The 15,460-nt window shown below is 47.9% G+C and overlaps 1 protein-coding gene across 2 annotated transcripts; it reads right to left on the bottom strand.

The window, feature by feature from the left end:
- Positions 1–941: 941 nt before the first annotated feature.
- Positions 942–14,273, bottom strand: CSNK2A2 (casein kinase 2 alpha 2). 2 transcript variants are annotated; one of them, XM_075576560.1, is made up of 12 exons: positions 13,997–14,273; positions 10,507–10,618; positions 9,626–9,727; positions 6,180–6,230; positions 5,645–5,701; positions 5,471–5,554; positions 5,037–5,147; positions 4,645–4,746; positions 3,669–3,769; positions 2,654–2,802; positions 2,152–2,241; positions 942–1,600 (listed from the first exon to the last, which is right to left on the bottom strand). In XM_075576560.1, the coding sequence occupies exons 1-11, from the start codon at positions 14,098–14,100 to the stop codon at positions 2,168–2,170; spliced, it is 1,047 nt and encodes a 348-aa protein (XP_075432675.1). In that variant the 5' UTR covers positions 14,101–14,273; the 3' UTR covers positions 942–1,600; positions 2,152–2,167. The 2 variants fall into 2 exon arrangements, with proteins under 2 accessions (XP_075432675.1, XP_075432674.1); XM_075576559.1 differs by having other exon boundaries at positions 5,645–5,704; positions 13,997–14,271.
- Between the last annotated feature and the right edge of the window lie 1,187 nt (positions 14,274–15,460).

Below are 15,460 nucleotides of genomic sequence, written 5' to 3'. Positions count from 1 at the left end.
AGAGCCTGGTCACCGAGGTAGCTTTAGAACACACGTTAACGGTGTGATGGGAGAATGGGGTGAAACCAAACTGGGTCAGAGCGACAGAGCAGGGGGCGGAGCCGTGATGTCACACCCATTATCGGATTAGCTCGTAACAAGCGCGATGTCAACGCTAGCACCTAAGGGGGCATCACTTCAATAGCCCAGTGATGGAGAGGAAAGGGGTTAAATGACGTCCTTGCAGGTCTCCAGCAAGGAAAGGTTTACGCGACGACCCTGCGTGGGGGTTTGTGGGATGTCGTGCAGGCTCTCGGCAAGGAAGGGGTTAAAAAGCAGCTACAGGTTTTCCAGCCAGGAAGGAGTTCAGTGACGCAGGTGAGTTTTAGCGACACGGCGAGGTGTTAAGGTGATTAGCGCGTACAGGGAAGGGGTTAAGCAACACTACAGGTGTGTGTGGAGGCACAAAAGCACATTCAGTGCCCGTCTTTAAATAAGTGACAAAGACATAGTCACCTGAATCAGGACGGTAATCATTGTCCCCGAAAAGCCCCATCCTGTGAGGTGTGGGCTGAAGTCACCATCTCTCCACTACCAGCAGGAAGAGCTCAGAGAGCCAGGTTCTACCAGTCGGGTTGGGACGCCAGCAGAATTCTTTTAAGCCCTCGTGTGGGCCTTCTATAGCGCCACATATACAACCACTTAAAATAGGCAATCTCCCTTACCATTATCTGAATTGGGGGTGGTCTCGGCGTATGAGAGTACCAGCCATTACTCTGAGAGCCCCTCGTTTTAAGCCAATCATCTATGGTGACGTCAGTCGCCTTGTAGCAATATCACCGTCACGCACTGGCTTTTTGCCGACTGCCATTTTTATATGTGTTCCCCCCCCCACCGGAAAGATTGAAGATTACCAAGACTGGAAGCAGAGGGCTCCCACAGTAATGAACCATAGCCTCATAATCCAGACATTCCCTGTTTATTAGTGGGAGAAAAAAAAAACAAACAAACACATAGCATCGGGGAATTTGCTGCTTTAAAAGAGGCCGAGAAGATGGCTTTTCCGCTTCACACATCATTACCCTGTAACAAACAGCCCCGTTTCATACAAGCCGCTAACCGTAAAACCAATGAACCGATCATTTCGCTCCCCTTAAATCCTCTGCAATGTATTTCTGCCCCCCTTTTAGCTTCAAAGGGGGATCAGCCCATCCTTGCTAGAGACCTGTTTGGAAATACTTTACACCCCTACAAGGAAGCTCTGTCCAGAAGGCAAAGGGTTAACCAAGGTATATATAAGCAGGTTAAGAATCTTCCTGCCCTCGGAGGTAAAGGGGGGAGGGGGGGGGGGGAGGAGGTCTGGGGTTTTTGGGCCCCTTAGTCCAATGTGAGTGCGCGGGTGCTGTTGGTTGCTGTCCTTCCCCCTGTGGGGGGTTTCTGGCAGAGGCAGTCTGTCCGTCGCGGTGTCTGGGTTAGTAAAGAGAGAGGTTCTGGGTTTCGGTGTCGCTGGGACTAAAACAGATTCAACTGTCCCCGCGCTCACTGCGGCCGATACCAGGATTTGCTCCAGTGCGTACTCTGGTTCTGCTCACGGAAATGTGGTGAGATCAGCAGCGGTGTCCTGAGGTGGAGAGAGGAAGACGGGGTCAGAGGAAGACTGTGGGGTGAGAGGGGGAAAAAAGGGCACAGACTAATACAATGGAAAATAGATCAATGGATATTTAAGCCGATTCCACAGGACATAGTATCTAAACGGGAACGCCGGTGTTAAGTGCCAGTGACTTGAATGGCAGCTAATGCCGGGGTGAGCTCTGGTACACCGTATCAGAGAGTAGGCAATCCACAACAACGGCAGAAAATAACTGGAGGCAAGTGTGAGAAGCAAAGGGAAGTTAATATATTATTAATATATATATTTTTTAAATCATTGTGAAGGGGAAAGAGACCAAATGGATGCTGAGTGAGGAGAGAGGGGACCAGTGAGATGGAGAAAAAGGTCAAGGGAAAAATGAGAAGGGGTAGAAGGAATGAGGGGAAGAAAAAAAGAAGGGGTTGGGGAAGGAAGAAGGGGCGTTGAGGGGAGAAGTGAGGAGAACTTGGGACAGTGCTGACATGCCTCTGTCCCAGCGCAGTATTTAAGAAGTATTTTCCCCAGTAGGAAGGTGCACTTACCCGCAATTCCCAGCCCTCATCGTGCTGCTGACAGGCTGCTGGGCAGCAGAGTGCTGTCTGTCTGAGCCTGCTGCTCCTTCACTACAGGATCTGATGAGGGACAAAAGGACAGTGAGCAGACCGAAGAAAACCAAAAAAGTGTGCCCCATACGTCTACCTCACAACTGTTGTAGAATCCCACTCTCTTTAGAATGAGAAGGGAAAGTTCCCTGCCGTAGAATAGGGCAGTGTTGGCTAACTGCAGTCCTCAAGGGTCACCAACAGGTCAGGTTTTCAGGATATCCCTGCTTCAGCACAGGTGGCTCAACCAACCAGTGGCTCAGTCGTCAACTGTATCACCTGTGCTGAAGTAGGGATATCCTGAAAACCTGACCTGTTGGTGGCCCTTGAGGACTGGAGTTGGTCACCCCTGGAATAGGGAGTCTTCACATTTAGTCACGCGGCTCCCGGCTCCTCCCCAGACTCCCAAAAAGGGGGGGTGCTGCTCTCCCTTCCTACTCACAGAAGTAGGGGTGCTCCATGGCCTCGCGCGCCGTCAGCCTCTGCTGATGGTCGTAGCGCAGCAGCTTATCCAGCATGTCCAGAGCCTCAGCGCTCACCAGATGCCTGTTCTCACTGTGCAGAAAATTCTCCCAGCGCCTCCGCGAGTGCCTAAGGGGAAAAGGTCAGAGGTCACAGCACAAGCCGGCAGTGGGGTTCTCCAGTAGGTATTCCACTACCCAAATGGTACTTGCAGTACTAGGAAAGATCAACAATGCCTGGATTGGACACAGAGTACTTCGTGGAGGTTTAAATCCTCTGTGTCACGCGGGAGATTTTTAAACCTCCATTTTGTTTCCCCGGCGGTATCTTCCTCCCCACTATCTCGAAAAGCAGTGGGTTCCCAGAGCTGAAATCCGGGACTAGCCGGCTCTGAAAATGTGCAGGATGTGCCGGTGACCTCTACGCATGCGCAGGCTATGATTAAAGTTCCTTTCTTCTCTGTGAATGCGTGTAAATCTGTTCCCTGCGCATGCGTGGACAATAGCTGGCGCGTCTGCACGGCAGCGCATGCACGCGATGACGACTGCGTCTGCGAGGCGACGGCCGTGCATTCGCCTGGCAATGGCCAGTCAGCGCATGCGCAGTAAGACGGCCACAATTTTGCGCACGCGTCGTTAACACCCGGCACTGACGGCACTTCAGTCACAGATTTCAGCGCATACGCACAGCCTGATACTACACATGCGCAGTATGGTTCTTCCGTCTCAAGTTCTCTCCCCACCAAGGCTATTTTACCCTATAAGATGTTTTTAGGTGCCACTGTGTGCAAAGAAGTTTCACTTCAAAAACAGAATAAGGAGAACTACTCCTTTAATATGGAACGTATATATGAATTTAGAGCAGTTTAGGAAATGTAAAATATATGTTCTCATCTGAGCTTTGCCTGGCACAGCTATTTTTGTATTTGCAGGCGGCTCCCTGAGGCAACGCTGTAGAGTCCGGAAGCGGCTCTGTTTTGTCAGATGATTACTCACTGTCCTAGGATGTCATTGAAGTGAGGATCCAGCTCTATATGATATTTCTTTAGGTATCCAAACAGCTCATCGGTGCCCAGAACTTTAGCGATCCGGACCAGCTGCAGCCAGGAGGAGGGAGAAGGTGAAATGTGAAGCTTGTTCAACACCTATTGTACATTCACAGTCCTTGTGTCCAGCATTGCCTCATCTGTGTCATGCTACTTTCTTCTGTACTGCTCTTCCACACAACCTCTGCCTTCCTTTTCCCACACACTGCTACTCTCTGTTCTGTTACTCCCAACCCCCTCTCTCCGAGCGCTCGGCTATGTTCTCCCCATGCCGTTCTACTCTATCCCTTTTCCCTCTCTTTCACCATAACCTGGTCACAACTCTCCATAACCTGGTCACAACTCTCCATAACCTGGTCACAACTCTCCATAACCTGGTCACAACTCTCCATAACCTGGTCACAACTCTCCATAAACTGGTCACAACGCTCCATAACCTGGTCACAACTCTCCATAACCTGGTCACAACGCTCCATAAACTGGTCACAACTCTCCATAAACTGGTCACAACTCTCCATAACCTGGTCACAACTCTCCATAACCTGGTCACAACTCTCCATAACCTGGTCACAACTCTCCATAACCTGGTCACCTCTCTCCATGTCAAGTGTCTCTGCCTTCTCTTCATGCGCAATTATCCCCTGCCCTCCCTCTTCCTACACACAACAGACGTACAGCCGCGTCCCCCACCCCCTCCAAAGAAAAACTGTGGCCCATATTGCGTAAAAGAGTTAATAAAGTACGTTTTTTCTACATTGGAAAAAAATAATAAAATCTGGGTAATATTTCAGAAAGAGACTTCCTGAAACACACCTTTTTCTTGCAATAAAAAGTGGAACAAAAAAGTAGTGGTACTGTCAACCTGTAAATAAAAGCGCAGTGGTATCATCATATTTCGATCACTGCATTTACAGACAAGTAGTCACCTGGTCATAGTTGTCCTGACCGTGGAAAAACGGCTCCTTCCTGAAGATCATACTGGCCAACATACAGCCCAGGCTCCACATGTCCAGGCTGTAATCATACATCTGTGGAATAAAGATGACAAGCTCCAACTTCGTGCTTTAGAACTCTACTTTCAACGCTGCCACACGCACTGGGTATCAAACCACTTTCCACCTCTCCACCCAGTGCTGCTCACAGCCACTCAATTCTTTTCACACATGTTCTAATAGGATCAATCACAACCTTGAGCTGCATGGTGCACGCCAACTTAATCTGGCGTTCATTTCTGTCCTTGACCATTCCATCACTGAGCCTAGAAGGGCAGCTAGCCCAATGATGTACCATGCAGTTCCCAATGGAACCCATCACTTACCTGGTAATCCACCAGCAGCTCAGGGCCCTTGAAGTATCGTGAGGCTACACGCACATTATACTCCTGTGCTGGGTGATAAAACTCTGCCAAACCCCAGTCTATCAACCGGAGCTGAGAGAGAAAGAAGGTGTTAGGAGAAAATAGAGAAAGGATGGAAGGGAGATAATCAGCAAGTCGGGGTGTGGAGGGGGGGGGGGGGGGGGAAGTGAGTGGGAAACAAAAAAGCCAGGAGAGCAGAATACAGTAAGAAAGACAGCAATAAAACAGTGTACAGCCACATAGGGAAGCAAGGGTGAGAGAAAGACAAGGTGGAGGGTGAGAACTGGCCGGATAGTGAGAACAAGAGAGGAATTGATGATAAAAAGGAGAGTAGAGAGAGAAGGTGCGACGCAGGATAGAGTGTTCGGCGGATCCCCACACACTCCAGCACGTACCTTTTTCTGCTGGTGATCAATCATGACGTTGTGTGGTTTCACGTCTCTGTGCATTACCCCTTGGCTGTGGCAGTAATCAAGGGCCTATCAAAAGGGAGAGGGGTATTTTAGAGATACATACATTACACAAGCCTAGTAAGAACCCTAGAAACGAGCCCTGGCACGGACGCTCACCTTCAGCAGCTCGTACATGTAAAAGCGAATATCATAGTCCGTCAGGATCTGATACAACTGCTACATGGGAGATACAAGGGGAAAAAAAAAGGAGGAGAAATGAAAGAATGGTTACTAATGAGAGACGGGGGGAAGGCGCGAATATGACAGACAGGGTGGAATGAAAGACACAGGGACAGAATATGGGAGACAGGCGAGATTAAAGTGATGAGAGAGGAAGTGTAATAAGAGAGGTGGCATAAAGAAGGTAAATATCAAGGCTAAATAGGACAAAAACGCCTGCAGTCCTTTGGTGAAAATGTAAGACTTGCGTGAAACATAAAAGTAGACATTGGAAGAAAGGAGACAGTGCCGCAGAGGTGTCCGTTTAAGGGTTAAATTCTGTGCATTCCAAAGTGGCCGTTTTGCGACCGAGAATCCCATTGTGTTAAACTCCCGTGTATCGAGAACTGTGCAGTCTCTCTGCACAGAGAGGCCGGGTCAAAACATGCATTATTTAATAAGGCAATGAGCAGCCGAGAATGTGTTCACATACCTTAAAGTCTGTGTTATTGATGTATTCAAACACTAGTGCTGGGGTCTTGGACTGTGGGAGAGAAGCAACACATTGATTTGGGGTTTTAACTGGAAATACAAGGTTAACACAACAACCTTATTTTACAAAAAGCATAAAATATACATTACCGTAAAAAGTGTAACGTAATTGAAGGGGTAGAAGAGGGGTGAACTATGGGGCAAAAGGAAGGAAAAAGAAATGGGGAGAAAGACCTGAAATGAGCACAGTGAAGATCCCACTATGGCGAAGTGGGACATTTGGATGCGGGCGTCTCGCCGCGACCACGTCTCCGCAGGAGCATGGCCGCCGACTGACCCTTCACCGCTGGACATGGAGCCGCCGCCCGCTTCTACGATAAGGCAAGTCTTAGGGGTTTTAGCAGTTAGGGTGGGAGTTAACTTAGGGGGTATAAGTGGTTAGGGCAAGAGGTTTAAGGGTAACGGGTTAATTTTTAGGGTAGGGGGTAGCGTCAGTATTAGGGTTTTTTTAGGGTAAGGGCTAAGGTTAGGGACTTACCTTACCTTAGAGTCCCTGTGGCGAGGTGACCTGCGGTTAAACGCCGGGGATCATTTGGCCGCGGTGAAACGGCCGTGACCAAACATCCTAGACCGCCACTACTGATATTAGAGGATACTGTAGTACTCCATCATCGTGGGCTTTACAGAAGATGACAAAATGTAAATCCGATGTGAGCGGCATTTCGATTCCCTGGGGGCCCCTTTATCAGGGATGGTTCCTTGGGACCGTATGGTTTAATGGAGAACGAGGCTCAAAGCCAGATAACAGTGTTATGGAAGAACGCATTGACAGCAAGAACAGGTGCTCAAAACAGAGCAAAATAGATTATTATTTTTGATCGATATTAATATGTTATGTTAACACAACTTCTGAAAAGTGATTCTGGACACATTAACCCTTTTCTTTCTTTTACACCATATGCATCTTGTTCATCAAGTTCCTTGTATTTGATGCAGATCTGTTTCCTAGACAAATGGCCTCAGACCTGGCATTTTTTTTTTGGCCAGAAAATAAAGAAGACGAATGACAGCCGTGGGCGGCTAAATGAGCCCCCTGAACGCCCCAGCGCAGGTGCACGTTCTTTCCAGAACAGCGCGCACACATTGCTCTTAAGTAGAACCCGTGGGATTCGGATGCTGCTTCCATCAGCACAATTAGCTCATTGAAACTTCTAGGGAATTCTGAAGCGCAAAAGGAACTACAACAGCTGAAAGGGGTTTGAATTATTGCAGTAGGAAAAGCCATAAATACAAAACCTACCGCCCCTTTGAGGCTCTGATCTGCTACCCTCTCCAGCACAGAGCGTGGAATCTGATTTCATTGATGTCCAGGGAGTAGGAGTTGGGAAATATTTTGTTCTGTTTAGTGCAAGGGTGGACAACTCCAGCCCTCCAGAGCCACCAACAGGTCAGGTTTTCAGGCTATTCCAGCGTCAGCACAGGTGGGTCAGTCTTTGACTGAGCTACTGATTGAGCCACCTGGGCTGAAGCAGGAATATCCTTAAAAACAGACCTGTTGTTGGCTTTTGAAGACTGGAGTTGCCCACCTCTGGTTTAGTGTTGGGGGCACACAAACCACCAAGATCAAGAGTCGGATGTAAATATTCTGGAATATTTGGGGTTTTACATGGAGCGATGAACCCTTCCCCCACTTAACTAAGGGGGAGGAAAGGGAAGAAGGGCCTCTGTCATCCTCTGTGAAAAGTTCATGAGGAGGAAGATGGTCCTCCATTAAACCTTATGGTCCCTATGAACCATCCCCGACAGAGAGTCCTCAGGGAACCAATATGCCGCTCACACCAGATTTACTTTTTGGCATCTCCTGTAAAGCCCACGATGATTAAGTTACTACAGTATCCTGTAACATCAATAGTGGGATCTTCACCATGTTCATTTTAGGCTCATCTCAGGAACTGACATTATGGGGTTATTCATAAACTGCGATCGTGCCGTTCTGGACTAGTATTGCACGTCTCGTTTCCGTGAGATAGTGCCGCAGCCGGTACTTTTGCAGTTTAATGACTAAGCCCCTTTGCATCCACACAAGTACAAAGCAGTACGAACCAGGCTACGTGAAGGAAAACTATTTGCAGAAAGCAAAATTACAAGAATAACCGCATAGAGAAAGATGGGGTCAAAATGTCTGTTTGGTAACGTTGACAGTAAATAAAAATCCCACTTGTGGTGCATTTGCACGTCTCAGACAGGTCTGCAACCCGGTCTTTCCCCATCATCGCTTAGCAAACACAGCATCCAGTGCAGCCAGGGATTCTGGGTCATAATATGCAAATGAGCACACTGTCACTTCTTATCCATTTTAACACGGACCCCTCTAAGCTTATGCCTGCCGTATTGCACAACTTTTCAGAACAGTCTGTGTTAAAGAAGTTCACTTTGACAGGATCTCACAGGTACACCTCTACACCTGTGAGTGTATGGATACAGGAGACTGATAAAGGGGCATTTTCTGTCATTCAAAGACCCGCCATTACTTCCAAGAGTAAAGTTGCTACTGGGGTGTCTTGGGGAAAGCAACACACCCCACACACAGGACTTTGAGATTTCATCCCTTCAATGTTACTGGATCCCTCTCAGCATATTATGGTGAAAGTGCGCATAATACATAGCCTGAAAGTGCGGTGGAAAAGTAACGGTCCTTTTTAAAAATATCATGGAATAATGATCTTCAAATGCAATTTGTTCAATATTTTTGGTATATTCATGTTAATATAGCAGTTAAAGAGCTCTTATTGAAATCTTATATTTAAAAATAAATAAATCTTAGGATTGAGGATTGAAAGTAATACTGCTCAATACCATTCAAATTAAAACCCTAAATGTCACATTATTATGTGATGCTGGCATTAGAATGGTCAGCTTCTCCCAGCCAGCTCCTCACATCAGTGACAAGGGAGCATGTGGCTATGCTTCAATTACAAGGGGGGAGACCATAGGCCCTCGCAGCAAGGTCAGCAATGCTTGGGACGCTAATTAACAATGGGAGCACCTCAGTGGCTTAGTAACAACTCGGATCCTGCATGAGGCGCCCCCTAGCCCTTGGATCCCCTTTGGAGTAACCCCCTAGCCCTTGGATCTCCCTTGGGGCACCCATCCCCCAGACCTTGGTTCCCCCTTGAGCATCCTCCTAGCCCTTCGGGTACCCCCCCAGCCTTTGGATCCCCCTTGGGGCATCCTCCTAGCCCATGGGGCACCCCCCAACCCTAGGATCCCCATTGGGACACCCCCCGACCTTGGATCCCTCTTGGGGAACCCTCCTAGTCCTTGGGGCAACCTCCAGTCATTGGATCCCCCTTGGGGCACCCCCTTAGCCCCTCAGGTTAGCACAGTTCCCGGGGCCGTGCAAGTCTGGACTCAAGTTACCCAAGGCTCTGACCGGTCAGTACATACCACAGGGTCCTTGATTGTGTCCAGCAGCCGGATAACGTTGGTGCCACCGCGAAGGTTCTCCAGAATTTTCACCTCTCGCTTTATCTTTTTCTTTTTCACAGGCTGCAGAATGCAAAAATATAATCTTAAACCCCCTTTCCCTGGCAGCGAGAGGGGAAGTAACGGGTAAAACCTTTTCAGAGCTGAAGGAGGGGCTGGGGGGGTCAGTTCTGTAAGAGACACTGCAGCATATTCATTAATACACGCATTTGTAGTTGCAAACTGTGCGATATAAACTGGTAATAAATGCGGACACCAATCGCAACCAGATTTTTCATACAGTTCATAATGGTTTAACTAATAACAACAAAGTGTTACTTTAGAAAATAAAAAAAAGGTAAAAAGCATCTTAATATGATCATTCACCTAGTTTGAACCTATAAGCAAATCCCTGGTGTGTTGTCTTCATATATTGCACTGCACCTTTAACCCCTTCCATGCAATGTCCTCCTATTATATAAAGGCAAACCATCAAAAAAAGACCAGCAGGTTGCACAGGATGGAGGGGGAGCCCGACTGGTATTGACTACCGTGACACCGAGATTCGAATCGCATTGCATCTCTCCTATCTCCCTGTTCCAGCCATCAAGATTAGACTGTAAGCTCTATGGGGCAGCTATACCATGTGCATGCAATAAAAAAAAAAAAATCTATGTACGGCTCTGTGTGATCAGCCAGAGCTACAGAAGAAAAAGGAAATGGCTGCAGAGACAGTCCTCACTGCACGGTTTGGACGTACACATACTGTTTAATGAATACTGGGAGATTACATTAAATATTTTCGGCGGATACCCTTCTGTTGCCCTTTAATGGGAAGGCCCCACTGTCTGTATGGAGCTGACCTTGAGAATCTTGACAACGACCCTCTCGTTGTTCGTGACGTTTATGGCTTCGAACACCTCGCTGTATTTGCCGCGTCCCAGCTTCCTGACCAACTGATAGTCTTCCTGATTTCTGTGGGGGGGAGGAAAAGCAGATGGAGAATCAGCCCGTACTACACCTGCGCAACTCTGATTAACACACAGGACTTCCAGCAGGTAATATTCCCAACAAGACCCCTCCTCCCCTCTCTCTGTACCATAGGCCCTTACTTTCTCATCTTAAAGTTTGCACTTACTACTGTTTTACCACAGCTTCCCCCCATGTGACCCCTCAATATACACTTATTATGCCGTTTCACCCATTAAAACGATCCTCATAAAACCCCCCCTCTTTTATTCAACTCACCCTAACTTTTAGGATTTGACCAATATTATCATCATATTCATACTTATTGGCTGTCCGCATAGGCTTCAGTAGAATTAACCTCTTAAAGCAGCAGCTCCCCTTGTTCCTTTTTTCTCTAACCCCTTTGGTGCAAATCCAAGAGGGTGGGGGGTGGGGGGGCGAGGGTGCGCCAGTGCTGAAACGTGTTATTAGAACCTGGGACCCCCTTGTCCTTGAGATAGCCACAATGTCATCCGTTGAGGCATCATATAGGCCTGCGTTAAGCAGAGGATTGAAAAACTAGGACGTATATCTACAGTACCATCGCTGCTAAGAATCTCGGGAACAGTGGGGTTCCCCAGAGTTGAAAACAACAATAATAGTAATAATTTTTTTTTAAATGGGGGTAGGAGGGGACTGGTAAAGGGAAATGGTGCCTTAAAATAATGGTCTTGCTTATTTCTATGGATAAGTATGTATAGGTTTTTGTTAGGGAGACTGGATTCAGCTGCTTATGTATACTGTATTTACTTAACTAATGATGCAAAGAAGGCGGCAGAGCCAACCAAACAATTCTGATTACAAACTAACGTATTTTGGTGACTGCCAGATATTGTAAAACCCCTGTGTAAACAACAAATATTCAGAAATACTTTTACATGTCTGTTCCCCCTTCTCCAAAGAATCAATAAGCTACATTTAACCGATTCAACAAGTCATGGTCTTTATTTACTTTTCTCCTAGGTAAGGCTGCCCCTTTAATGTTAGACTCCGCCTCTTGCGCACATCATATGACTCATGAAGCAGCCGTTTCCATTAAAAAAAAAAATATATCCCCCTTAAAAAAAAAAAAAGATAGGAAAGGGAAGCAGGGGGTACCCCGAGCTGAAATTTGCTCCTCTGCTCCGGGACCCCCTGGTTTAAATTTTCTGCGTCACGCAGGCCAAACAGGACGCCGCAACGGCACCGTTGTCTCTTCCTATTGGCCAGCGTGATGCGTGTGGTGGTGTGAGGGAGATTTAAAAAAAACAGGAAGCACCAGTGGTGTCTTTATCGGTAACTATCCGAAAAAGAGGTTCTTCAGAGAAAACGTGGTTTAGCTCCCGAGACCCCCAACACGGTGACGGAAAAGGGGAGAGGGAGGGGGTCTGGTGGGCGAGCTGCTGATTTAAGCTACTTTATAGCAATTAACCAAATGACCACTTATTACAATATGTGGTCATTTGCTATAAACCGAAATGAAGATGCATTTGGCATGTTTAGCAATGGCGGACTACTGAATACATTTGTTACCTTTTATTTGCACGGCACCAACAAATATTCAATATGGGAGGGAGGGAAAGAACATTACATAACGTGTACGTACACATTAACACAAAAACAATCAGGACGTACCTGCTCCATGGAGCTTACAATCAAAAAATGTGGGGAGTGGAGACAAAGAAAATGCAGTACAGGCATACCCCGCATTAACGTTCGCAATGGGACCGGAGCATGTATGTAAAGCGAAAATGTACTTAAAGTGAAGCACTCCCTTTTTCCCACTTATCGATGCATGTACTGTACTGCAATCATAATGTCTGTGCATAACTGATGTAAATAACGCATTTGAAACAGTATCAATAGTCTCCCCGCTTGCGCACAGCTGGTAGGGAGCTGGTATTGCTGTTCAGGACGTGATGACAGGAGCATGCGTGAGCTGCCATTTGCCTATTGGGCGATATGTACTTACTCGCGAGTGTACTTAAAGTGAGTGTCCTTAAAGCGGGGTATGTCTGTATGTGTAAAAGGAGGGATTTGTATATGTATGGTAGGGGAGAATCTGCCATACCATACATATAAAAATCCCCCTTCTCACACATACTGTGCTGTATTTTTTTTGTGCATGGTAGAGAATTCCAGATTTGCGGGTGCAGCATGGGAGAAGTCTTGAAGGCGGGAGTGAGAGGAAGTCATGAGAAGGTGGAGAGATGAAAACCAGTGATTTCCATCAGGGGGTTTGTGAGGTTCGCCCAAAAATTTAAATTGAATGCAATGGCGGGTCCTTTACCTCAGATAACACCCAAGTCGCAGCAAAAGCGGCAGCCATTGGCTGTCACTCTGTTATTGGTTTTGGGTGAAGTATTTTAGATGTATATTGAATCATTTCCATCCGCACATTACCTGTGCATAATCCCAATGACTTCTTCGCCAACGCCTTCAAATAACAAGCTGCTATTCTTATCCCCTTGCACCTTGTGTGGGTAGCATGGCTGCCCAAAGTGCGCTGCATCCACAGCGGCAAGGCATTGTGGGGCATGACTTAGGAAGCCCAAAATGTTACGTCTTCTCTTGCCACCCTATCAACTCCACTTTTTGCCACTCCAACATTCTCTCTTCAAACCATCACCACGTTTACTCCCTATATTCTCTTCATGATCATTACTGTTACCTCCTCCCTGCCTGACACCTGTACAAAGTTATACCACCCTCCTTATGCCCCACTATGATGGCCACCTCTCCCCTTTACTACCCTATTCACCCATGTTACCCCTTCCTTTTACCGCTCTACCCACTATGATAACCCTCTTCCATTTGCTGCAGCTCCCAGCATACCCCCTTTACCACCCCTCTTCCCTATACTGCCCTATTTTACCCCCCTTCACCCAGCATGATGTCCTCTCCCTTTTACTGCCCATACCAGCACGTGACCCCTTCCTCCTTTTACAACCTCTCTAACCATGTTTATCCCTTCCTCTTTACTACGCCACCCAAAATACCTGCCCCCCCTTTTTTTTTACCACCCACCATGGTACCCCATTTTTTAAAATGTACCACCCCACCCACCGTGATACCTCCTCTACCCTTTGTCACCCCTCCCTTTTCCCCCCATTTACTGCCCATACCAGCACGTGACCCCATCCTCCCTTTACAACCCCTTCCTCTTTACTACGCCACCCAAAATACCCCCTACCATTGTACCCCATTTTTTTAATGTACCCCCACCCACCGTGATACCCCCTCTACCCTTTGTCACCCCTCCCTTCCCCCCCCCCCATTTACTGCCCCCCCAGCCCGTTACCCCCCTGTAATGTTACCCCCATGTAATGTTACTCCCTTTACTAAACCCGGACATCCCCCTCTCACCCCCAGTTGGGGACGTGCGCCTCGTAGTCCCAGTACTCGCGGCTCCTCAGGCTGTTCACGTCGGCGTACACCCGGGCTCTGCTCCCGGCCTGCGGGCCCGGCATGGCTCCCGGGGGGGACGACGGCAGCGGTGGGGAGGCCGGGGGTAGGCCCCGCAGCCCCGGGGTTGGGAGGCGGCGGGAGGCCGCGCGCAGGAGAAGGGGGCGGGCGGCCGCACACAGCACAGCCAGGCCGGGCCGGGGGAAGGGGGGCGGGCGCTCGGACCGCGCGGCTTCCGGATCAGCGGCGGCCGGGACTGAGAGAGAGGCAGGGGCAGGGAGGTGAGGGAGAAACGGACAGCGCCACCTGCCGGCCCGGCGGGGGAGCGCAGCAACTACAGCACTGCTACAGCGTGACAGCTACACACACCTACTGATACAGTGTGACAGCTACACACATCTACTGATACAGTGTGACAGCTACACACATCTACTGATACAGTGCGACAGCTACACACATCTACTACACAGCACTGATACAGTGTGACAGCTACACACATCTACTGATACAGTGTGACAGCTACACACACCTACTGATACAGTGTGACAGCTACACACATCTACTGATACAGTGTGACAGCTACACACATCTACTACACAGCACTGATACAGTGTGACAGCTACACACATCTACTACACAGTACTGCTACAGTGTGACAGCTACACACATCTACTACACAGCACTGCAACAGTGTGACAGCTACACACATCTACTACTACAGCACTGATACAGTGTGACAGCTACACACATCAACTGATACAGTGTGACAGCTACACACATCTACTGATACAGTGTGACAGCTACACACATCTACTGATAGAGTGTGATAGCTACACACACATCCACTGATACAGTGTGACAGCCACACACATCTACTACACAGCACTGCTACTATACAGTGTGACAGCTACACACATCTACTACACAGCACTGATACTATACAGTGTGACAGCTACACACATCTACTACACAGTACTGATACTGACACAGTGTGACAGCTACACACATCTACTACAGCAGTGCTACTATACATATTTAGTAAGGCGACATCTATCAGAAAAGGTCACTCAAGATGACGTCTATATTACATTTTTATGACTGATTTCATTACAGTAATTTGAAGTTCAGGCATTTCACTCAAGGTGATAAAATACGGGATAGTTATGCGTCCCGACAGACCATTCCGGCACAACGGGACAAGTCAATGAAATAAGGGGGGAAATCCCGTATATATGGAACGTCTGGCAACCCTACTGCAACACAACAGCATAATATGACTAAAGCAACACACCAACTGCAACATACTGTGACCACAGTAACGCCACAAACACAATGTGACCAGAGCAACACAACAAACACAATGTGATTAGAGCAACACAACAAACATAATGTGACCACAGCAACACTCCAACTACATACTGACCC

The sequence above is a fragment of the Ascaphus truei genome, chromosome 19 (assembly GCF_040206685.1).
Source record: "Ascaphus truei isolate aAscTru1 chromosome 19, aAscTru1.hap1, whole genome shotgun sequence".
Lineage (NCBI taxonomy): Eukaryota > Metazoa > Chordata > Amphibia > Anura > Ascaphidae > Ascaphus > Ascaphus truei.
This window is presented reverse-complemented; position numbering and strand designations above follow the sequence as displayed.

What these genes read in the sequence shown, in the direction of transcription:
- CSNK2A2 (XM_075576559.1), bottom strand. Translation starts at nt 14,100, where the DNA reads ATGCCGGGCCCGCAGGCCGGGAGCAGAGCCCGGGTGTACGCCGACGTG. An exon ending in ACATGTACGAGCTGCTGAAG is followed by an intron (nt 5,555 to 5,644) that starts GTGAGCGTCCGT and finishes CCCTTTTGATAG; the next exon opens with GCCCTTGATTACTGCCACAG. An exon ending in TTGATCACCAGCAGAAAAAG is followed by an intron (nt 5,148 to 5,470) that starts GTACGTGCTGGA and finishes TTTCTCTCTCAG; the next exon opens with CTCCGGTTGATAGACTGGGG.